The 21315-nt window shown below is 40.2% G+C and overlaps 1 protein-coding gene across 1 annotated transcript in view; it reads left to right on the forward strand.

The window, feature by feature from the left end:
- The first annotated feature begins 5841 nt into the window (after nucleotides 1–5841).
- The window catches only part of LOC310726905 (uncharacterized protein), a 90390-nt gene continuing 74916 nt past the window's right edge, over nucleotides 5842–21315 (forward strand). The window contains exons 1-4 of the mRNA XM_083542963.1: nucleotides 5842–6181; nucleotides 6460–6720; nucleotides 7863–7964; nucleotides 8056–8708. Of these exons, the coding sequence (XP_083399089.1) occupies nucleotides 5896–6181; nucleotides 6460–6720; nucleotides 7863–7964; nucleotides 8056–8099 (693 nt within the window). The 5' untranslated portion in view covers nucleotides 5842–5895 and the 3' untranslated portion in view covers nucleotides 8100–8708. The remainder of the gene's footprint in view (nucleotides 6182–6459; nucleotides 6721–7862; nucleotides 7965–8055; nucleotides 8709–21315) is intronic.

Consider the following 21315-nt stretch of genomic DNA (forward strand, 5'->3'; position numbering starts at 1 on the left):
ACTTTATGGTATGTACATTTTTGATGCACTTTGAGACTAAATGTTTGAATAATTTACAAGTCAGAGTCAAATAATTTTCTGTTTTACATTGGCTGTAGTATGATTTTAACCTGATATGAACTCTGTATTGGGATAAAGTAACCCACCTACTTTTGTATTTATTTTGTACTATGAAGCAAATGAAGTATGCAGAAGAAGGACATGTTATTACTTATTCTAGAAAGTGCTGCTATGTCATTCTATTTATATCAACACAGGAATTGCTTTTTAAAGAACAGAAAATATTTTATGTTTAAGAAACACAGCAGCATTTCAGCACATTTTCATTGACATAAGACTAAAATTTAACTAGAATTTGTTTGGCTGAAACAACTTTTTGGGACTGAAAAACAGCTATAAAATACAAGTACTTGTTTATTTTATTAATTGTTGGCAATATGAGTTTGAAAATAAAAAGATATAAACTAAAACAGAAATGAAATATCAAATTTAATGTCAAGGAAAATATTCCTCAGCAGATCTTGAATAAGTTAAACACAACCTCAGATGAACAACAACATAACAGGTTCAACTGTATTGTCATTGTTTATTTTACAAATAAATAAAGCCAAACTGCAGAAACCATGTTTAAAATCTAAGTACACCAGTCTCTGATAAGATTGGAGGAATTTTGTGACTCTTCTTCACATGATTGCTTTGGTATATTCAAGATTGCAGGCTTTTGTTTATGCACAGTTTAAAATCCCACCACAATATTTCAACTGGTTTGAGGTCTGTATTTTTAATGGTTTTAGCTATCGAACAGATGACCGCACATTTTGCTTTAAAATATTTTTATTTATCACCCCTGCACCACTGGGCTTGACAGATAGTCTGTCCTGCTTGGCCTTGTTGGTTTTTTGCCCAATGTGGTGCTGTGCATTATGGCCAAACACCTCCAGTTTGGATTCTATTCTATTCTATTCTATTCTATTCTATTCTATTCTATTCTATTCTATTCTATTCTATTGTTTGTTCAAAAAACATTGTGGCAGAAGTTATACGGTTGGTCCAAATCTAACTTTGCAAACCTAAGCATACTGTTATAAGTTTTGAGAGAAGAGGCTTTTTTTATGCAACGCTACCAAACAATCCATACTTGTTAATTTTTTTATTTTTATTTTACTGTTATCAACGTTCACAAGTAACATGCTCACCGAGGCCTATGGTGTCTAAGATGTAAATCTTAGGCTATTTGCAAATTCTATGAGCATTATACAGTCTTTGCTGGGAGATCAAATCCAGAGAAAGTTGGCAAATGTCTGGAATGTTTTCCACCTGTGAAAAATCTTCCTCACTGTAGAATCATGAGCTTCAAACTACCTTGTTTTAGAGACAAGGTAAGGGAGGCAAGATTGAGATGGTTTGGACGTGTGCAGAGGAGACACCCATGTATAGTATGGTATAGTATAGTATAGTATAGTATTTACAACTGTTGCGGTTATAAAACTGCAAGTGGATCTATACTGCAATTCAGTCTCTCACCAGCAGAAGGAGGCGTTACACTGAACTGCACTGCTTTGAGACAATGTCTGTTGTGAAAAGCGCTATACAAATAAACTTGACTTGACTTGACTTGACTATAGTGGTAGGAGAATGCTGAGGCTGGAGCCACTAGGAAGGAGGAAAAGAGGAAGACCAAAAAGGAGGTTCATGGATGTGTTTAAGGAAGACATGCAGGTAGTTAATTTAAAAAAGGCAGATGTAGAGGACAGAGTAGTATTGAGAGGCATGATCCGCTGTGGCAACCCCTAATGGGAGCAGCCGAGAGACGAAGAAGAAGAAGATCTAAGGTTATATTTACATAATTCTAAGACCCTCTAAGTACCAAATGATTTTTTATTATGTCCTGGTACTAAAAACATTCAATAACAGAATGAACTTTAAGTAATTTGTAGCATTGTAGTCTGATATTAATTGTTTTCCCTGCTGCAGGTATGTGTGCTGTTTTTGCTGATACAAACAAAGTGATGGTGCTTAAACGTGGGAGCTCCCTGAATCTAACACTCACATATCCACAGAACTCAGTGTTATTTGTTCAATGGTACTTTAATGAAGAAAGGTTTGCTGGATACTCTCGAAGCAGTAATTACACACCTCAGGGATCTCAATTCAGGGGAAAAGTAAAAGGTTTTCACGGCATTGTTGGAGTATCTTTACATGATCTTCAACTACAAGACTCTGGAACATTTACAACTGTTGCATTTGGACCCAAAGGACAGTATCCAACACAAAAAGTCCAAGTTTACATTCAAAGTAAGTTTACTTTTGCTAAAGAATTGAACAGGTAAATTCATCTACTTCAGTAATTAGAATATAATAATATGTAAATTTTTGCTTGAGGCATATTTGTGTTACCAAAGAACTGTATTAAAAATAAGAGGATAGATTCTGAAACATTTACAACGGTTGCATTTGGAGCTGATAAACAGTATCCAACACAAAAAATCCAAGTGTATATTTAAAGTAATTGATTGATTTGGGGATCTTAAACATTCACAATCGATAGATAGATAGATAGATAGATAGATAGATAGATAGATAGATAGATAGATAGATAGATAGATAGATAGATAGATAGATAGATAGATAGATAGATAGATAGATAGATAGATAGATAGGAATGTATGTTTTTAACAGCTTTTATTAAATATTCTATTTTTAGACCCAATAACAGCTGTTCAGATTAAGAAGACTCAGACTTGGTCGGTGTCCACAAACAGCTGTGATGTTGATGTAAAGTGTGCAGCGTTTGGAGCTGAGAGTGTCTCCTACCTGTGGAGCGGTTATAAAACTGCAAGTGGATCTATACTGCAATTCAGTCTCTCACCAGCAGAAGGAGGCGTTACACTGAACTGCACTGCATCTAACAACGTCAGCTCCAGTACTGCTACAGAGACACTGAGCTGTACCACCAAAACAGGTACAATTACACATTTTCTATAATAAAATCTTTCCAGAAAATGTCTGCAGACTGCATCAGGCTGTTGTTGTTATTGTTGATGTGTGTGTGTGTGTGTGTGTGTGTGTGTGTGTGTGTGTGTGTGTGTGTGTGTGTGTGTGTGTGTGTGTGAAGTTCCATTGTCAGTGCTTAAACTGGTCAGTAGTCTAGTAGCAGCTTCTCCGTATATGCTGGTGACCATCATTCTAGGGGTAAAATGTTACAAAGCTCAGGGTAAGAACATCAATATAAAAAATAGTCCACAACACAATACTATTTAAATGTATAATATGTATTTATTATATATAATATATATATATATAATATGTGTTTGATCATTTATTTATTTATTTTACAGTTCAGCGTAATTACCAATATGCCATGACAGTAATTGAAGAATAAGGACTTTGCTCATAGGCCTGATAGTCTTTTTTTTCTGCATATGATGTCATTACTCAAATGTCATACAGTGAGGAAAATAATTATTTGAACACCCTGCTATTTTGCAAGTTCTCCCACTTAGAAATCATGAAGGGGTCTGAAATTGTCATCGTAGGTGCATGTCCACTGTGAGAGACATAATCAAAAAAAATAATCCAGAAATCACAATGTACGATTTTTTAACAATTTATTTGTATGATACAGCTGCAAATAAGTATTTGAACACCTGAGAAAGTCAATGTTAATATTGGGTACAGGAGCCTTTGTTTGCAATTACAGAGGTCAAACGTTTCCTGTAGTTTTTTAACAGGTTTGCACACACTGCAGGAGGGATTTTGGCCCACTCCTCCACACAGATCTTCTCTAGATCAGTCAGGTTTCTGGCCTGTGGCTGAGTTTGAGCTCTCTCCAAAGATTCTCTATTGGGTTTAGGTCTGGAGACTGGCTAGGCCACGCCAGAACCTTGATATGCTTCTTACAGAGCCAGTCCTTGGTTATCCTGGCTGTGTGCTTCGGGTCATTGTCATGTTGGAAGACCCAGCCTCGACCCATCTTCAATGCTCTAACTGAGGGAAGGAGGTTGTTCCCCAAAATCTCGCAATACATGGCCCCGGTCATCCTCTTCTTAATACAGTGCAGTCGCCCTGTCCCATGTGCAGAAAAACACCCCCAAAGCATTATGCTGCCACCCCCATGCTTCACAGTAGGGATGGTGTTCTTGGGATGGTACTCATCATTCTTCTACCTCCAAACACGTTTAGTGGAATTATGACCCAAAAGTTTTATTTTGGTCTCATCTGACGACATGACTTTCTCCCATGACTCCTCTGGATCATCCAAATGGTCATTGGCAAACTTAAGACGTGCCTGGACATGTGCTGGTTTAAGCAGGGGAACCTTCTGTGCCATGCATGATTTCAAACCATGACGTCTTAGTGTATTACCAACAGTAACCTTGGAAATGGTGGTCCCAGCTCTTTTCAGGTTATTGACCAGCTCCTCCCGTGTAGTTCTGGGCTGATTTCTCATCTTCCTTAGGATCATTGAGAGCCCATGAGGTGAGATCTTGCATGGAGCCCCAGTCCGAGGGCGATTGACAGTCATGTTTTGCTTCTTCCATTTTCTAATGATTGCTCCAACAGTGGACCTTTTTTCACCAAGCTGCTTGGCAATTTCCCCGTAGCCCTTTCCAGCCTTGTGGAGGTTTACAATTTTGTCTCTAGTGTCTTTGGACAGATCTTTGGTCTTGGCCATGTTAGTAGTTGGATTCTTACTGATTGTATGGTGTGGACAGGTGTCTTTATGCAGCTAACGACCTCAAACAGTTGCATCTAATTTAGGATAATAAATGTAGTGGAGGTGGACATTTTAAAGGCAGACTAACAGGTCTTTAAGGGGTCAGAATTCTAGCTGATAGACAGGTGTTCAAATACTTATTTGCAGCTGTATCATACAAAGAAATAGTTTAAAAATCATATATTGTGATATCTGGATTTTTTTTTTTTAGATTATGTCTCTCACAGTGGACATGCACCTACGATTACAATTTCAGACCCCTCCATGATTTCTAAGTGGGAGAACTTGCAAAATAGCAGGGTGTTCAAATACTTATTTTCCTCACTGTAAGTATACAAATCCTTTACCCAGTATTTAGTTAAAGCAACTTTGGCAGCATTTACAGCCTCAAGTCCTTCAGGCTTTAACACAACAAACCTTTTACACCTGGATTGGGGGATTTTCTGCTATTCTTCTGTCAGGTAAATTCGCTCAAGCTGGGTCAGGTTGGATTGGGATCATCAGTGGACAGCCACTTTCAGGTCTTTCCAAAAGTTGTTTAATGTAGGATTTTAGCGCAGAGTGGCTTAGAGACAACTCTGTGAGGGTACTAGAGTGGCCCAGCCAGAACTCTGACTTAGACCCGCTAAGTCAGAGTTCTGGCTGGGCCACTCTAGTACCCTCACAGAGTTGTCTCTAAGCCACTCTGCGCTAAAATCCTACATACCTGAGGGAACTCAGATTTTTATTATGTTCCACACGTAAAAAAAAGGATTGCATTCAGTACACGTGCACCGACTGAACCAAAAGACCTGTACCATAAAGATGTCGGTACGAATATATGTACCGTTACACTTCTTATATATATTTATATATAATTTGTTCAGAAATGTTGTTGGTGCCAGTCTGAATTTGCAAAGAATTACTGCTTTGATATTCGTTAGTGTATTTTAGTATACTGTGATGATTGTTGGCACGGTTGTAACCTTGTCTTTGGTTGTGACATTGTGTTGTGACAACTTCGTTATGTAGAATCAACATAGTATACACATGGTTCCATATAAGCAGCATATTTATATATAATATCAATATCAAATTGAAAATGAATGTGTTGTAGATACTCATAGCTTTTTTTGAACACACTGATTGTTATATTTTCCCCTGCTGCAGGTGTGTGTGTTGCTTTGGCTGACACAGTGATGGTGCTCAACATTGGGGGCTCCTTGGATCTTCCTTTTAATAACCCAATAGAATCAGGGTTATCAGTTCAGTGGAAGTTCAATAGAAACACTTTTTTTGAATACGGAACAGACCAAAATTTCACATTTCTAAAATCCCAGTTCAGTGGAAGATTAAAGGAGAACTATAATCCAGTTGGAGTAACTGTACAAGATCTTCAGCCCCAAGACTCTGGGACATTCTCAGTGGTTGCAGATAGCATTAAGAAACAGTATAAAACACAAATATTCAAAGTTTATGTTCAAAGTAAGTATGATTTACAATATGAATTTAATTGTAATATGTAGAATTCAATACTTAAATATATTTATTGGGAATTGTTTGAACTCTCTTGAAGGCAACATGTTTATTATTTTGCATTGCTAAATTATAACAAGCTTTGTGAATCGATTTGTTTCAACAATTCGTTTCAGATGTCTTTTCATGTGTGTGTGTGTGTGTGTGTGTGTGTGTGTGTGTGTGTGTGTGTGTGTGTGTGTGTGTGCTTTTTATTTTGTTTGTTTGTTTTGTAAATGTATGCATAGGTCCCATAACCTCTGTACAGATTGAGAAGTCACAAACATGGCCGGTGTCCACAAACAGCTGTGATGTTGATGTGAAGTGTGCAGCGCTCGGAGCTGAAAATGTCTCCTACCTATGGAGCGGCTATAAAACAGCGAGTGGCGCTCAGCTGCGATTCAGTCTCTCACCAGCAGAAAGAGCTGTTACACTGAACTGCACTGCAGCGAACAACGTCAGCTCAAGTTCTGCCTCAGAGACACTGAGCTGTGAACAGACCAGAACAAGTATATTTTACACCTACACGTACCTACATTGTGTTCAGTGTGCTATAGCACTATGTAATCACTTACCGCTATATGCTTACAGGTGTTTATGTGTGTCATATACATTAAAAAATGCTCCTTCATACTACTAACAAAGGTCTAGTAATGGCATTTTGTTCATAGAAACGAATTTCCCTCTTTTTTCGTGTCACTGAGGACGACTTTCTATGTGATGTATTTCAATAGAAAGTATTTTTGGTGTTTTTTTCTCATTTGTTATTGATTTTTTTTAATCTTCAAACACTATTACTGAACATTTAAGCAGGAGATTTTGTCCTTCTTTTTATTGCTTTTTATTCTTTAAACTACTCCCTATTATAAACCATCACTGGTTTCTTCAGAATACAGTAAATATATTCTCTTGGTTAATTAAGGAGACTAGTGACACTAGTTAATTAGTGACACACACATTTATTCAAGTATAACCCTTACCTTATATTCTCTGCCTTATTCTCTGATAAAAAAAAAATGTGTTAAAAAAATGACCTTTGGCATGTCTGTCAGCATTACCCATTACTCTGTCTATTTTGCTATGGAGACGGACAAGACGCAGTCGTGCCGAGTGACACAATCCTAAAATCTGGAATTTCACTTGCATATAAGAGAAAATGTGTAAATCTGAGTCAGAATGCAATTAGAATATTTAAGTATTTTCTTTAAAAAAAAAAAAAAAAAACACATACAGGAGCATAAATAAACTAATTGATCACCTGTTTCTAGTTAATCCTATTATTACAGATCCACTGTGGAATTATTTAATATATTTGTTGAATCTAGTATTTCAGTGGCATCTTAGCCTATTATTATTGGCATGACAATTAGTGTAAGGAAATAACCTCTTTCTAAAAAATATAAAACAAATTAAAGACAGGTTTTATGCAACACTTTTCAGACAAATCCATTCTTCCTGACATTAAATTAAACCTATATTTTTCTTCAAGTCAAGTAGGCTTCTGTTGTCATTTCAGTCATATACAGTACAGTAGACAGTGAAACGATCTGAAACAGCACAATTATCAAACCAGGCAGTGATGCAGCTGCTAAAGATGCTTTTGATAATCCCCCAGTAGAATGTGTTTGTTTATGCTTTGTCTCATACGTAGGAGCTTCAGTGTCAGTGCTGAAACTGATCAGTACTCTAATAGCAGCCTCTCCGTATCTCCTGGTGACAGTCATTCTGAGTGTAAAATGTTACAGAGCTCATGGTAAGAACTTCAAAACAATAACAAGTTACAAAAATAAACTATTTTTTGTTATTTGATTGTTTGCTTAATTATTTGATATTTTATTTTACAGGTTATAATAATGCCCCATTGGCCATGGCAGTAATTGAAGAATAAGTGCTTTGTTTCCTCTGTAAGATAAAGTTGAACACACACACACACACACACACACACACACACACACACACACACACACACACACACACACACACACACACACATTTTATATATACATATAATAAAAAATTTTTTTACTTTGTAAGTTTGTTTTGCTGTACTGATTATAAGACTGTCTCTGGAGGTCACACAGGAGTTTTGTTCTGCTACTCTCTGTGATTCCTGTCATTTGGAAATTGGACTGTCCAAACCACATTCTTGATTATATGTCTGTGAACACCTGACATGTTTACTGCAGCTAATATGATAATGCGTTGTAATAGACTTTAACAATAGGATTTTATTCAGATTATCTTAACATTTAAATAAACTGCATTGTTGCAGCTGTAAAATATTTTTTTTTATGTAATCAATGTAACGATTTACTGCTGAGTCAGGCAGGCTTATATTCTCATTCCATTTCATTGTCACACAGTGAAATGAAACAACATTCCCCCAGGATTAAAGTGCTACACAAGACAACATATTAAAAAAAAAGTGACACAAAACGCAGAACATAAAGTGCATGTGTGTGAGACATTTAGAGCAAAAACAAAAAAGACAGTGAAAGTTGAACACACACACACACACACACACACACACACACACACACACACACATTTTATATATACATATAATCAACAATTTTTTTGTTGAAAATCTATGCTGTTGTGTGTGAGAGGATGTGTGTTTTCATCAACAATGTTCATGGCTTTTTATATGTAGCATGTTGTGTAGGGTAGGGTATGCTGTAGGGCAGTGAAGCAGCTGCTTAGGATGCTTTTGATGGTCCTCTGTAAAAGGTTGTGAGGATGTGTGGGAGTTGGGACTTACTCAGCTTTCTCAAAAAGTAGAGACACTGCTTTATGCTATGCTGGTGTTGAGGGACCAGGTGATCTTTTCTGCCAGGTGAACAAGAAATTTGTTGTTCTTGAAAATCTTCACAAAGGGGCCATTGATGTTTACATTTACATTCACATTTACATTTGGGGCATTTAGCAGACGCCCTTATCCAGAGCGACGTAAAAAGAGTGGACAATGTGAAGTCTCCAGGGTCACAAACAGATCCAGCTGGGCTCTGTAGAACCTCTGCCATACCTGCTCTACTACCTCGGGTGGAGTCACCATGCCCCAGGCCTCAGCCATTGTCTTGACAGGGCGTCTGCTCTGACATTCAACCGTCCTGGGTTGTAAACGGCTCTCAGTGAGAGGAGTTTGTCCTGGGACCACAGGAGCTTGTACAAGGGGCGAGACCGGAGAACCCCCTGGTGGTTGATGTACGAGACCACCGCTGTATTGTCTGTGCGGACCAACACATGGTGGCCCCTTAGGTCTGGGAGGAAGTGTTTTAACCCCAAAAACACCGCCATCATCTCCAGGCAATTTATGTGCCACGAGAGACGTGGGCTGCTCCGCAGATCTTGGGCGAAGTGGCCACTCATGACCGCTCCTCACTCCTCACCTCCATCATAAGCATTATGCTATGACAAGGAGTCCCTGAAATGAGGCCTCGGGACAGATACGTCGGATCCTTCCACAAATCCAAGGCTCGAAGGGCACGCTGCGAGACCTTAATGGTACGATACGGATTCCCTCTGGGCGAGAACCCTCTGCCCCGGAGCCACCACTGGAGGGGCCTCATGTAGAGAAGGCCGAGTGAGATAACACTGGACGCTGCCGCCATGAGACCCAGCAGCCTCTGGAACTGCTTCACAGTGAGTGGCTGGCCTTCTCTTACACTCCTGACTGCAGTGAGGATGACTTTGATCCGGGTGGGAGACAACCGTGCCCGCAACTTGGCCGAGTCCCACACCACGCCCAGAAAAGTGGTTCTCTGTACTGGAGAAAGTACACTCTTTTCGGCATTCAGTCTGAACACCAGTTCGGAACCGCCGAACGACCGCCTGCCGATGACGTCACGTCTTGCCTATTGGCCAGATTTCACACGTGGTTCAAAGCGTGGACAACGCAATTATGTTTATGTTGTAACATTCATTTCTCATTTCCATGGGCGGGATTTAATACTTATGAGTCATCTTCTACGTGCTACCAGGATGCTTCAAGCAGTTTCCTAATAAGACAAGGCATATGTTGAGTGCATTTATGCAGCAACTGTGACAGTTGGTAAATTCTGGTTTAGTTTTATCAGTACTAAAAAGGGTCATCTTAACTCCCACTTCTCACAATTCAGACTAAAAGCATTAAAAGGGGAGTGGATTTGTAAGAAATACAAGAAGGAACTGAAAGCTGTGAGAGCAGTGTAGGTCATCAGTGTTAAAATCTATGGCTTTAAATGTAATTTTTAAAAGAAAAGATAGGTGCGCTGAACATTATCAAAACTGCATTTGCAATAATTTACAAAACCATGTTTCTGTTTATGCTGCTTGAAGTATAACCACATACAACCATGTAATCTTAGCATATCTTATCTGTTCACACCTAAATCAGATTATGAACTACAAGCTGGTAAATTTAAACCAAATGTATTAGAAAAATGTAGATTATAACCAGAGTCTTATTCAAACAAAACAAATGTAAAATGTTTAAAGTATAAAAAATCGCTGCCTGTTTTGTTTGCATTAAATTCTCTATTTTATTCATTAAATTCTGTATTTTAAAGCATATTAACTAATGCTACTTTGTAAATTCAGTATTGTGCATACAGTCAAAATGTAAATGCCTTTTACACGTATATCCCCTCCATTGCGTGTGAAGCGTGTGTGTAAAGCCTTGTGGTCACCAGTGCAGCGTTCACTTGACATGCACACAGAACTTTTAGCAGTACAGAAATTGAGATTGCTGGTCAATCCAATGACCTCCGTTCAGTTTCAAGAACTTAACCTCCCATTTACCAGCATTATTAGTAAAAACAACAGGACTGTTTTCAGATCAAGACGACTTCAGCCCACAGAAAATTGAACACTTCCTGAGGTCTACGTTTGACAATATTTCTCCTCATCTGCATGCTTATTATGTGAAGATGAATTGAGTTACTGGCATTCAAGGAGGAAGAAGAGCACAGAAAACATGCCCCATTTCCCTTGGGTCAGTGTACTTTAGTTTTATTCACATTATTTAAAAGTGCATGTTTTAGCAGAACTACAGAAAGCATCTGTGACACAGTTCATTAGAAGAGAGAAAAACTATTAAACCTCTTTCTGACAAGACACGACGCATATAGATGCACTTTTTAGCTTCACTGCCACCCACAGCCAACATTTATAGACCACAAGATCACAGACACTGAGCAAGTCGGGAAGTGTTTCTGGGTCTTGGAATTTGTCTAGTTTTGAGTCAACAGTTTAAACCCAGCTGCAGGAGGACCGCAATGTGGGACTATCATGGATATCGTGTTTTTATCTATGGAGCAATAATGGTATTGATACTTCGTGGTACATGTATCATACTCTTCTAAAAATATAATTTTTAGAAGAGAACCAATGCTTTTCTACCAATCCTACCATGAAAGCACCACCTGTTCAGTCTTTTTTTTTCTAAATTGTGTTTTTATGAACATAAACATTTAACATGCTTGCAGAGGCCTATAGGTGACATGATATAGCTCTTTTTTATATTGCTGAGCATTAACTGGTATAACATTGGACTGTTTTTGCTGGAAGTTTGGAAACTGCCTTAAAAGCTACTTATTGTAAAATGATAATTTCAGTGTTCTCCATTTGTAAACAATCCTTCTTATTTAAAAATGCTGCATTTCAGTTTGTCTGGAGATGGCCTTATAACCCTGATCAAATTAATAAGCAACAAAAAACAACTTCTATGATCATGGCGTGTGTCATTTCTTCTTAGCATGATGTAAATACACATTAATTGCTCCATAACACCAAAATGCATTTTAAGTAAAGTACAGATGAAACCATGTCACTTTTTTACATTAAATCACTCAGAAAAGTTTTTGCAGTTTTTCGCTGCAATGCATAATGTTAATTTTTATTTATAATTTGCACTTGTTGACTCACTCTTGCCATTAGAAGTCTTTTGTATCTGTGAGGTTGAAAAAGGGGGGGTAAACAAGTACTGTTCAACAATCTGATTGGTCAAGAAGTTTCCACTAATGATCCTTAACAGCACAGGACACATGTCCACATCAGTCCAGTGAGGTCGAGTGTAGGCATTAAAATCACAGACAACTCTAATACAGTACAATTTCTGTATTAACAACCCATTAACACAGAATTATTTAGCATTTATGTAAGAAGTGCTAAAGTGTCAGTGTAACCAAACCAAAAGTGTTAAAGACAGAGCACTTTGCTTTTTTGTTTTCTTAATAATAAAACAAGCCTAATGTATCAGATGGAAGAAAATGAGTGGTTGTTGATAAACATCTGTTTATAGCAACAGTATATCATGCAGTAATTGGTAACAGGAAGTTCCCCTTCGGGAACTCGAGCTGCGTCGAAACGCTTTGGGAACGCCCCTGCATTGTCCACGCTCTGAACCACGTGTGAAATCTGGCCAATAGGCAAGACGTGACATCATAGACAAGCGACGTCGCGTAAACCAGGAAGCTACAAGATGGCTGTGCAGAGGTAGCGATATTAGATTCTGCTTATTCTGGTAAGCGCTTTGTGTGTGTTATCTGTGCAGTCATGAGCTTAAATGGAGGCAGAATTCCGTTTGCGTATTCCTGGTTGCCCCGCTTTATTTCTGCTAAAAGCTGAATATACGTCCATTGTTGAGAGTGAAAGTGGGCTGTAAGCTGTAGAAGAGTCTGTGGTTGAGGTCAAATGTCCTGTGCTTTGGTCAAAATGAGCATAAAATCGATTGAGTTCGTTCGGTTGGAAGGCACTGCTGGTTGGTTGAGCTGTGCGTTTGTAGTCTGTGATGGACTGGATGCCTTCCACATGCGTCTGGGGTCAGAGTTGTGGAAGTGCTCTTCTATGTGGAGTTTGAATGTGAGTGTTGCTTTCCTGATACCTCTTTTTAGGTTGGCCCTGACTCTGTTGTAGTCCTCTACGTTGCCAGATTTAAAGGCAGCATCTCTTGCTTTCAACAAGAGACGGACTTCCGAGTTCATCCACGGCTTCTGGTTAGGGAAGCATTTTACTTGTTTGACAGTGGTCCAAAACAGATGAAGTGTAAATGTCCATGTTCGTGTGAGAGTCCAGTGTGGCCTGTGAGGCAAACATGTTCCAGTCAGTATCCTGAAACTGTTGCAGTAGAGAAGAAATGGCCCCCTCTGGCCATACTTTTACTGTCCTCACAGCTGGTTTCACCGATTGATCAGTGGTGTGTATTTGGGTAGCATGAACAAAGAGAGGTGATCAGACTGACCCAAGTGGCTGTGTATGCCCCAGGTATGTTTGTGTATTCCCCAGGTATGTTTGTGCATGCCTGGTCCAGTGTTTTGTCCCCTCTGGTAGAGTAGGAGACATTGCGGTGAAATTTTGGAAAAACAGATCTTAGGTTGGAGTGGTTGAAATCTCCAGCAACAACGATAGCTCCTTCGGGATGTGCAGACTGCTGTTTGCTGATAGCTGCATGCAGTTCCTCCATAGCTAGTTTAGCATTAGCATCCGGCGGAATGTACACCTGTCACAACAATGGCTGAGTATTCTCTTGGTAAATAAAAGAGTCTGCACTTAATCATTAAATACTCTAAATGAACAGAGCAATGACTTTCAGTAACAGTAGAGTCGGTGCACCATGAGTTGTTAACATAAATGCACAGACCTCCACCTCTGCGCTTACCAGAGTCCTCTGCCGTCCTGTCCACCCGAAAAACACTGCGACCCCCGAGCTCAATGGCGCTGCTGGGAATCCGGAGCAGCAGCTCATCCATTTTATTTGCGAGAGACCGTACATTAGCAAGGAAGTTGCTTAGAATAGATGCTTGATGCGGGTTTAGCCTTAGCCTAGCCCTGATGCCGCCTCGCTTCCCCCTCCTTTGTTTACGGTCTTGGCGCCGGCGCTGTGGTCTCGCTGTCGGCCGAGCTGGTTTAGCGGTCCGCGGTGTTCAGGCAATTCCCGAGGGAGTTCAAAGTCCGTTAAATTCCCGTATCTGTAATTGTGACCCACATCTAATAATGCTTGTCGGCTGTATGAGATTTGTGCAAGCCTGTTCTGAGTAAATAAACTTGCTGTTGATGGAGAAATTGCTACTAAATCGCAAAATCTGGCGAGACGCTGGGCCTCACGTTGTGCACGCGCCCCCATCTTAAACTTCTTTAACCTTAAAAAAAATATATACGCTATGAAGGTGATTAAAGTAATGAAATGAACTAATTGTAGGAAATAAAATGAACAAAATTCCAAATCACAAAAAATTATCCAATCTTCCCATAACTAATTCTGTCGGCTTTTGCCATAGTTTTTTCCACTAGAGGAGACTTATTGAATCCGTAGGATCCACCGAACCATTGGACTTCTAAATTTCACTCACACACAGATTAAGTCACTCGGATTCAGCTGTTTCGCTCCGCACTACAAGTCCAACAGATCCGTGATTTTGAGTCTCGTGTGTTTCCGACTATACAGGAAGTGTCCTGAACTACTCAGCCAGTTTCTTCTTGTTGCTACAGTTATTTAACAACAACCTAGAACATGTAAATGGTGTAATTTACAATTTGTATTTAAATATGTTGATTTTAGTAAGATATCCAAGGACTCAAGTGATCTGAGAAAATGAAGAGAAGGTTCCATGAATCCTGAGTCATATTAAGGATCGGGTTATTTATCCTGGATGAATCCAGATTCGCTTATCTCATTGCTCATTGTTGTGAAGTTTTTTATTTTAGATTTGTTTAATTATTAATAAAAAACAGGGGGGAGTGGTGGCTCCAGCGGTTAAGGCGCTGGGTTATCGAACGAGAGGTCTGGGGTTCAAGCCCCGGTATCCCCAAGCTGCCACTCTTGGGCCCATGAGCAAGGCCCTTAACCCTCTATGCTCCAGGGGACCCTTACGAGAGAAAAAAATCAAGAACCGTGATGTCGGAGTGACGTGGGGCCGCCTTCCCGTGGGCTCACCACCTGCAGGAGGGACCGTAAGGGACCGGTGCTGAGAGGATTGGGCAGCAGTCGAAGGCGGGGGTCTTGACAACCCGATCCCTGGACACGGAGAAGTGTCTAGGGAATCTGCTTAGACTGCTGCCCCCGCGACCCGAATTATAGATAAGCGGGAGAAGATGAATGAATGATAAATAATTATTAATAGTTACAGTGGTAAGATCCTTTCCCTCGCTCCATGTGGGTCGGGGTAAAAAAAGGTCGATAAGCGGGCATTTGGTCGTTCAGCGGGCGCAAATTTTGGTCTAAAAACTGTTCGCTACACGAAAAGGTCGATGTCCGAGCCGGTCGATAAGCGTGGTACCACTGTAGTTTCATTCAGACCTCAAGAGTATAGCATAATTTTATTGTGTTTATGTTTGCACTTTTCTATACTCAGTGTTAAAGCTTCTCAAACAGATTAGGCCAATTTGTGTCAATATGACTGCATTATGTCATCTTCGTTAGTCTCTTTTCAAGTTCCTGTGTATTTCACCAGATCTTGCATTCTTCCTTTGAATGTTAGCATCAGATGATTGCTAAACTGGTCACCAGTGCAGTATTCTGCAATTTTCTGCTTACAAAGTCTGTTTGTTTTAATGATTATCTGACTGTATCTGCCTTCCCTCTGTGATTCCTCTCATTAGGACTGTACAAACTATATTTTCATTCCCTATGCACAATTATTGCCCTGATTCGTGTACACAATATCCATTTTGTGTTGTAATATAATCAGGTCTGTGTAATCTGATCAAGTGCATGCAGAGGATTTTAAAATCTAATTATCTTTGCATTGTGGACTATGACTGTTTGGTCTTAGAAAAATTCATGAGAAAAGGGGGACATTAGTAATTTTGTAAAATGTTTTATTGAAATTGAGAAAAAAAGACACGTAATCGGATAGGCTTATTTAAGAAATTAATTTTGTAAAATTATTAAAATGACAAAAGATGCATGAATCAAATTGTAAATCAAGATCCCAATTCTCAATAAATTTTTGAGAGCCAGTTGGCATGTGGTGTTTTTGGTAATAAAACGTCAACATTATTAGACTTTTTTCTGAAAAAAGATATTCACACTGATCAATTAATAATAATAATAATAATAATGATAATAATAATAATCTATTAAACACTGTACCGACACCTTAGTTTTGTAATAATTATCTAAATTCTACCAGAAGGTGGAGCTGTACCTTTATTCAAACACAACCTCACTGTGACGTGGGCTTTAGAATAGATTAGAATATAATCTGTTAGATTAACTTTATTTAATTTAATAAAGTTTATATAACTTTATTAAATCCATCCATGAGCATATTTGTTTAAAAAAGGGACAGACACTTGTACTATTTTACAGCAGTAACCAGGTTTAAAGGAACATGTCTGACTGATTATGAGATTATGAGACTTTTTTATTCTCATCTCTGGATAAAATTTTTGTGCTTCATTTCAAAATTACATGGTAGATTGCATAAAGCTGTTTACTGTCTAAATGGTCTGAATGAAAGATTGAGCTAATTATGTGGAGTAGATGTTAAATCATACTGAGAATATAAAGTTTTTCGAAATCAAGCATGAATTGTGACTGTTGCATCGACCAGTCTTACTTTGTGTTTATTTTATTTTTTTCATTTAAGAATGGTTTGAATGATTCTTGAATGATCTTTGAATGGTACTTAATGTCCCCTGGTGCTGGTGATGGAAGGAACTGGTGAACATGAACCAGGCTTCAACCAGAATATACACTAAAAACACCTGAATCAAATCGTTATGCTTTGCACAACAAACGTACAAGACTACTTATGTACAAATGCAGTGCAAGTTAAAAATTTTCAAATATATATTAAATATCCTATGACTTATGTGTCACATTCTAACAAGCACAAATAGCTGTATTAAGGGGAAACATTATGTTTATGTTGTAACTTTTATTTCTCATTTTAATGGGCAGGGTTTAATACTGATGAGTCATCTAAACGTTACCAGGATGCTTCAAGCAGTTTCCTAATAAGACAAGGCGTATTTTGAGTGCATTTATGCAGCAACTGTTACACATGGTAAATTCTGGTTCTGTTTTATCAATACTAAAAGGGTGGTCTTAACTCCTACTTCTTACAATTCAAACATAAAGCAAAAAAGGTGGTGTATTTGTCGGAAATACAAGAAGGAACTGAAAGCTGTGAGAGGATTGTAGGTCTTCAGTGTTAAAATGTGTGGCTCTAAATGCATGTAACTGTGTCCATCTGTAAAACGGTTTGTGATGACATTACATTATAGGTGTATTAGCATATAAAAATGCATTCCGCAGTAAACATCAGTTGATTTCACTTAAACTTGTACATTCTGTACATTTCTTACCTTCTGTAATTTTATTAATGAAAGCATAGGTGCTCTGAGCATTGTGCTCAAAATGCTACTTGAAGTAAACCACATATAACCATGGAATCTGTAGACGCTGGTAAATCTACAACAAATATACAAGAAAAAACTGAGCCTAATCTAATGTCTCATTCAAGCAAAACAAATTCAATATAGATTAAGTATGGAAATCACTGCCTGTTTTGCTTACATAAATTTCTCCTCCTGTATTTTAAAGCATATTAACACATGCAACTTTGTAACTTCAGTATTGTGCATGCACTCAAAATGTAAATGCCTTTACACACATATATCCTCTCCAATGTGTGTGACCACAAGGTTACACACACACACTTCACACACATTGGAGAGGATATATGTGTGTAAATGCCTTTACACACATATATCCTCTCCAATGTGTGTGAAGTGTGTGTGTGTAACCTTGTGGTCACCAGTGCAGCATTCACTTGACATGCACACAGACCTTTTAGAAGCGCTCAACAGGATGTAAGACAGCACACAATCTGCTGGCCAATCCACTGACCTCAGATCAGTTTTGAGAACTTCACTTCCATTTCACCAGCATTATCAGAGAAAACAAAAGGACTGGTTTCAGATCAAGACCACTTTAGCCCACAGAAACAGTAACACTTCCTTAGGTATACATTTGGCAACATTGCTCCTCATCTGTCTGCTTATTTTCTTGAGCCGGAGTCAGTTACTCACAAGAGAACAAAAGCTGATGATGTAACTTACATAGAGACTTACATAGAATTTTCATCAGAAGACAACAATCAGGCCTACATCATGCCCATAAGAGATAATTTAATAGATAAATCTATAACAGCAACATATTCACTTCAAGCAGTGCACTTTAACTTATCGATTTTATTATAAAATGTGTTGCTGTGACTGAAACTGCTATCTCCTATATAATGCACTATATAGGATGTTGGCCATTTTGTAGTGGTGTCCCTACATTTCCTACATTTGTTTAGGCCCACATTGCACTCTGATTTGGAGTGTGTAGTTGATGTACACTTGTTAAAAGACCCATATTTTCCCATTTTCCAATTTTCCATAGAGCCACATGAGATCATTTGAGAACATCATAGATCCAACAACAGCTTTTCCATGCCAGAGCCTTAAACACTCAAAAAAGTCCAATGTCCAAATTCCACATGAATTGGAATCCAAATGGTGCTGGTACGTCTCTAGAGGGTTCAGGATGTTTGCAGGGCATCTACTTCTTTAACGACCCACAATCTTCATGAGGTGGGACACAACTGGAGCTGGCATAACCTCAGGATGCCTCTGGATAGGTAGAGAAAAAGAAGCAGTGGAGAGGAATTAGCGTAGCTGCTGTTCATGATATTAACAGCACAAGTTGATAATGTGCATTTGATTAGATGTACTGGAGCACAATGTTATGATATCTGATGTGTGTTATGTGTAGGCTTTGCTGAAAAGTTTTTAATCTGCACTTAAACTGGTTGAGTGTGTCTGAGCCCCGAACACTGTAAGAAAGACTATTCCAGAGTTTAGGAGCTAAATGTGGGAAAGTTTTACCACCTTTAGTGGACTTTGCTATTCTAGGAAATTCTAGAAGTCCAGAGATTTGAGATCTCAAGGAGCGTGATTGATTGTAGTGTGTTAAAAGACTGGATAGATACATGGGAGCCAAACAATTTAGTGTTTTGTACGTAAGTAGCAATAGTTTGTAGTTGATTCAAAACTTAACAGGTAGCCAGTATAGGGAGGATGAGATTGGGGTTATATGGCAATATTCTCTCGACCTTGTTGAAACTCTGTCTGCTGCATTCTGGAATAACTGTAGCTTGTCTATTAAAGATGAAGGACTACCACCTGGTAATACATTACAATAGTCCAGTCTGGATTCATTCCAAGATGGCGGCGCGGCAGTAGCTCGCAGCGGCCGCTCCGGACCCAAAATGGTGCTACTCTCACTTTGTAGCCTGCCTTACACAACACATGGACATCAGAGCAACCGGTGTCCCTGTGTACAACCGAAAAACCCTGAAAGAACTCAGAAACAACCCAAACAACACCATCAATGATGACCTGCGGCAGAAGCTACGCGACCTCGGCGTGCTCCGAGAACCAGGCCTCCAGTCCTCGGCATCGCCTGCGGCGGACGGGCGGAGGAGGGGGAATCGGAAGCGCTGCGCGAGAAAACAGAAGCGCGGAAAGCGAGCGGGTGCTAATGCTAGGCTAAAAGCTAACCCTAGCAGGCCCGCTCTACCATCACTACTGCTGGCAAATGTCTGCTCCCTAGACAATAAATTAGACTACATCAGACTCCAACAAGCTACTCGGCGTGAGTACAGACACTGCTGCGTTTTTGTGTTTACGGAGACGTGGCTGAGGACTTCAAAACTCACACCCTGACGGATTGTTTATAGTCGCCGGAGATTTTAATCACGCAAATCTCAGGACTGTGCTTCCCAAATTCTATCAGAATGTGGACTTTGCAACCAGAGGAGAAAACACGCTGGATGTTGTTTACACAAACATCCGGGGCGCATACCGGGCGAAGCCCCGCCCCCACCTCGGTTACTCAGACCACATCTCTGTTATGCTGATCCCAGCATACAGACAACTCAGCAGGCATTCAAGACCAGTTCGGAAGCAAGTGAGAACCTGGCCAGCAGGATCCATGTCTGCTCTCTAGGACTGTTTTGAATGCACTGACTGGGACATGTTCAGGGAAGCTGCAACCAACAGAGATTTCATCAACTTGGAGGAATACACGTCAACAGTGACCAGCTTCATCGGCAAGTGCATTGATGACGTGACTATCTCCAAAACCATCACTACACGCTCCAACCAGAAGCCGTGGATGACCGCCAAGGTGCGTGCGCTGCTAAAAACAAGAGACTCTGCCTTCAGAGCAGGGGACAGGGCGGCCTTGAAAACAGCAAGGGCCAAACTGTCCCGTGCCATCAAAGAGGCGAAGCGCGCACACGCCAAGAGAATTCACGGCCACTTCCAGGACAGCGGAGACACCCGGCGCATGTGGCAGGGCATCCAGGCGATTACGAATTACAAGACTACATCACCTGCTTGTGACCGTGACGCCTCCCTCCCAGATGCGCTGAACGACTTCTACACCCGGTGTCAGAGAATTCAGGTTATAGGATCCAAGGCAGATGCAAAAGGAGCAGGGGAGAAAAGCTGTGCAGAGCCGAATCGGGAAGCCGATTCAGGGAGCCGATTCAGGGAGCCGATTTAGGGAGTCGATTCAGGGAGTCGATTCAGGGAGCCGATCCTACGCGGAGGGCGAGGATGCCGAGCCGGAAGCGGGGGCGCGTTCAGCGCGAGCTGGAAACCTAAACGCGCGTTCAGCGCGAGCCGAGCCGGAAGCCGGAGCGCGAACAGAGCAGAGCCGAGCAGGAAATCGGAGCGCGTTCAGCGCGAGCAGAGCAGAGCCGAGCCGGAAACCGGAGCGCGTTCAGCGCGAGCCGAGCCGAGCCGAGCCGGAAACCGGAGGACAGAATAGTCAGGTCAGAAACAAACAAACAAAACAGAGAATACGCTGGAGAGTGATCAGGGCAAGCCTAAAGACAATCTGGCACTGACTGGAGGATTCAGGCGTCCTTATAAGTGCCAGAAAATTAGACGCCAATTCCGTGCAGCTGGTTGGGAGGGGGTGTTTCCTCGGTGATTGAGGCGGTAATGCCAGCAGTGCACAAGCGGGCTGACACCTGGTTCGAGGTGCAGAACAACATGGTGGCGAGGAAGACCATCCCTCCTCCCAGTGACCAGGTGCTCTGTCTAACCACAGCTGAAGTGAG

Source organism: Silurus aristotelis (genome assembly GCF_946808225.1).
Source record: "Silurus aristotelis genome assembly, chromosome: 5".
Lineage (NCBI taxonomy): Eukaryota > Metazoa > Chordata > Actinopteri > Siluriformes > Siluridae > Silurus > Silurus aristotelis.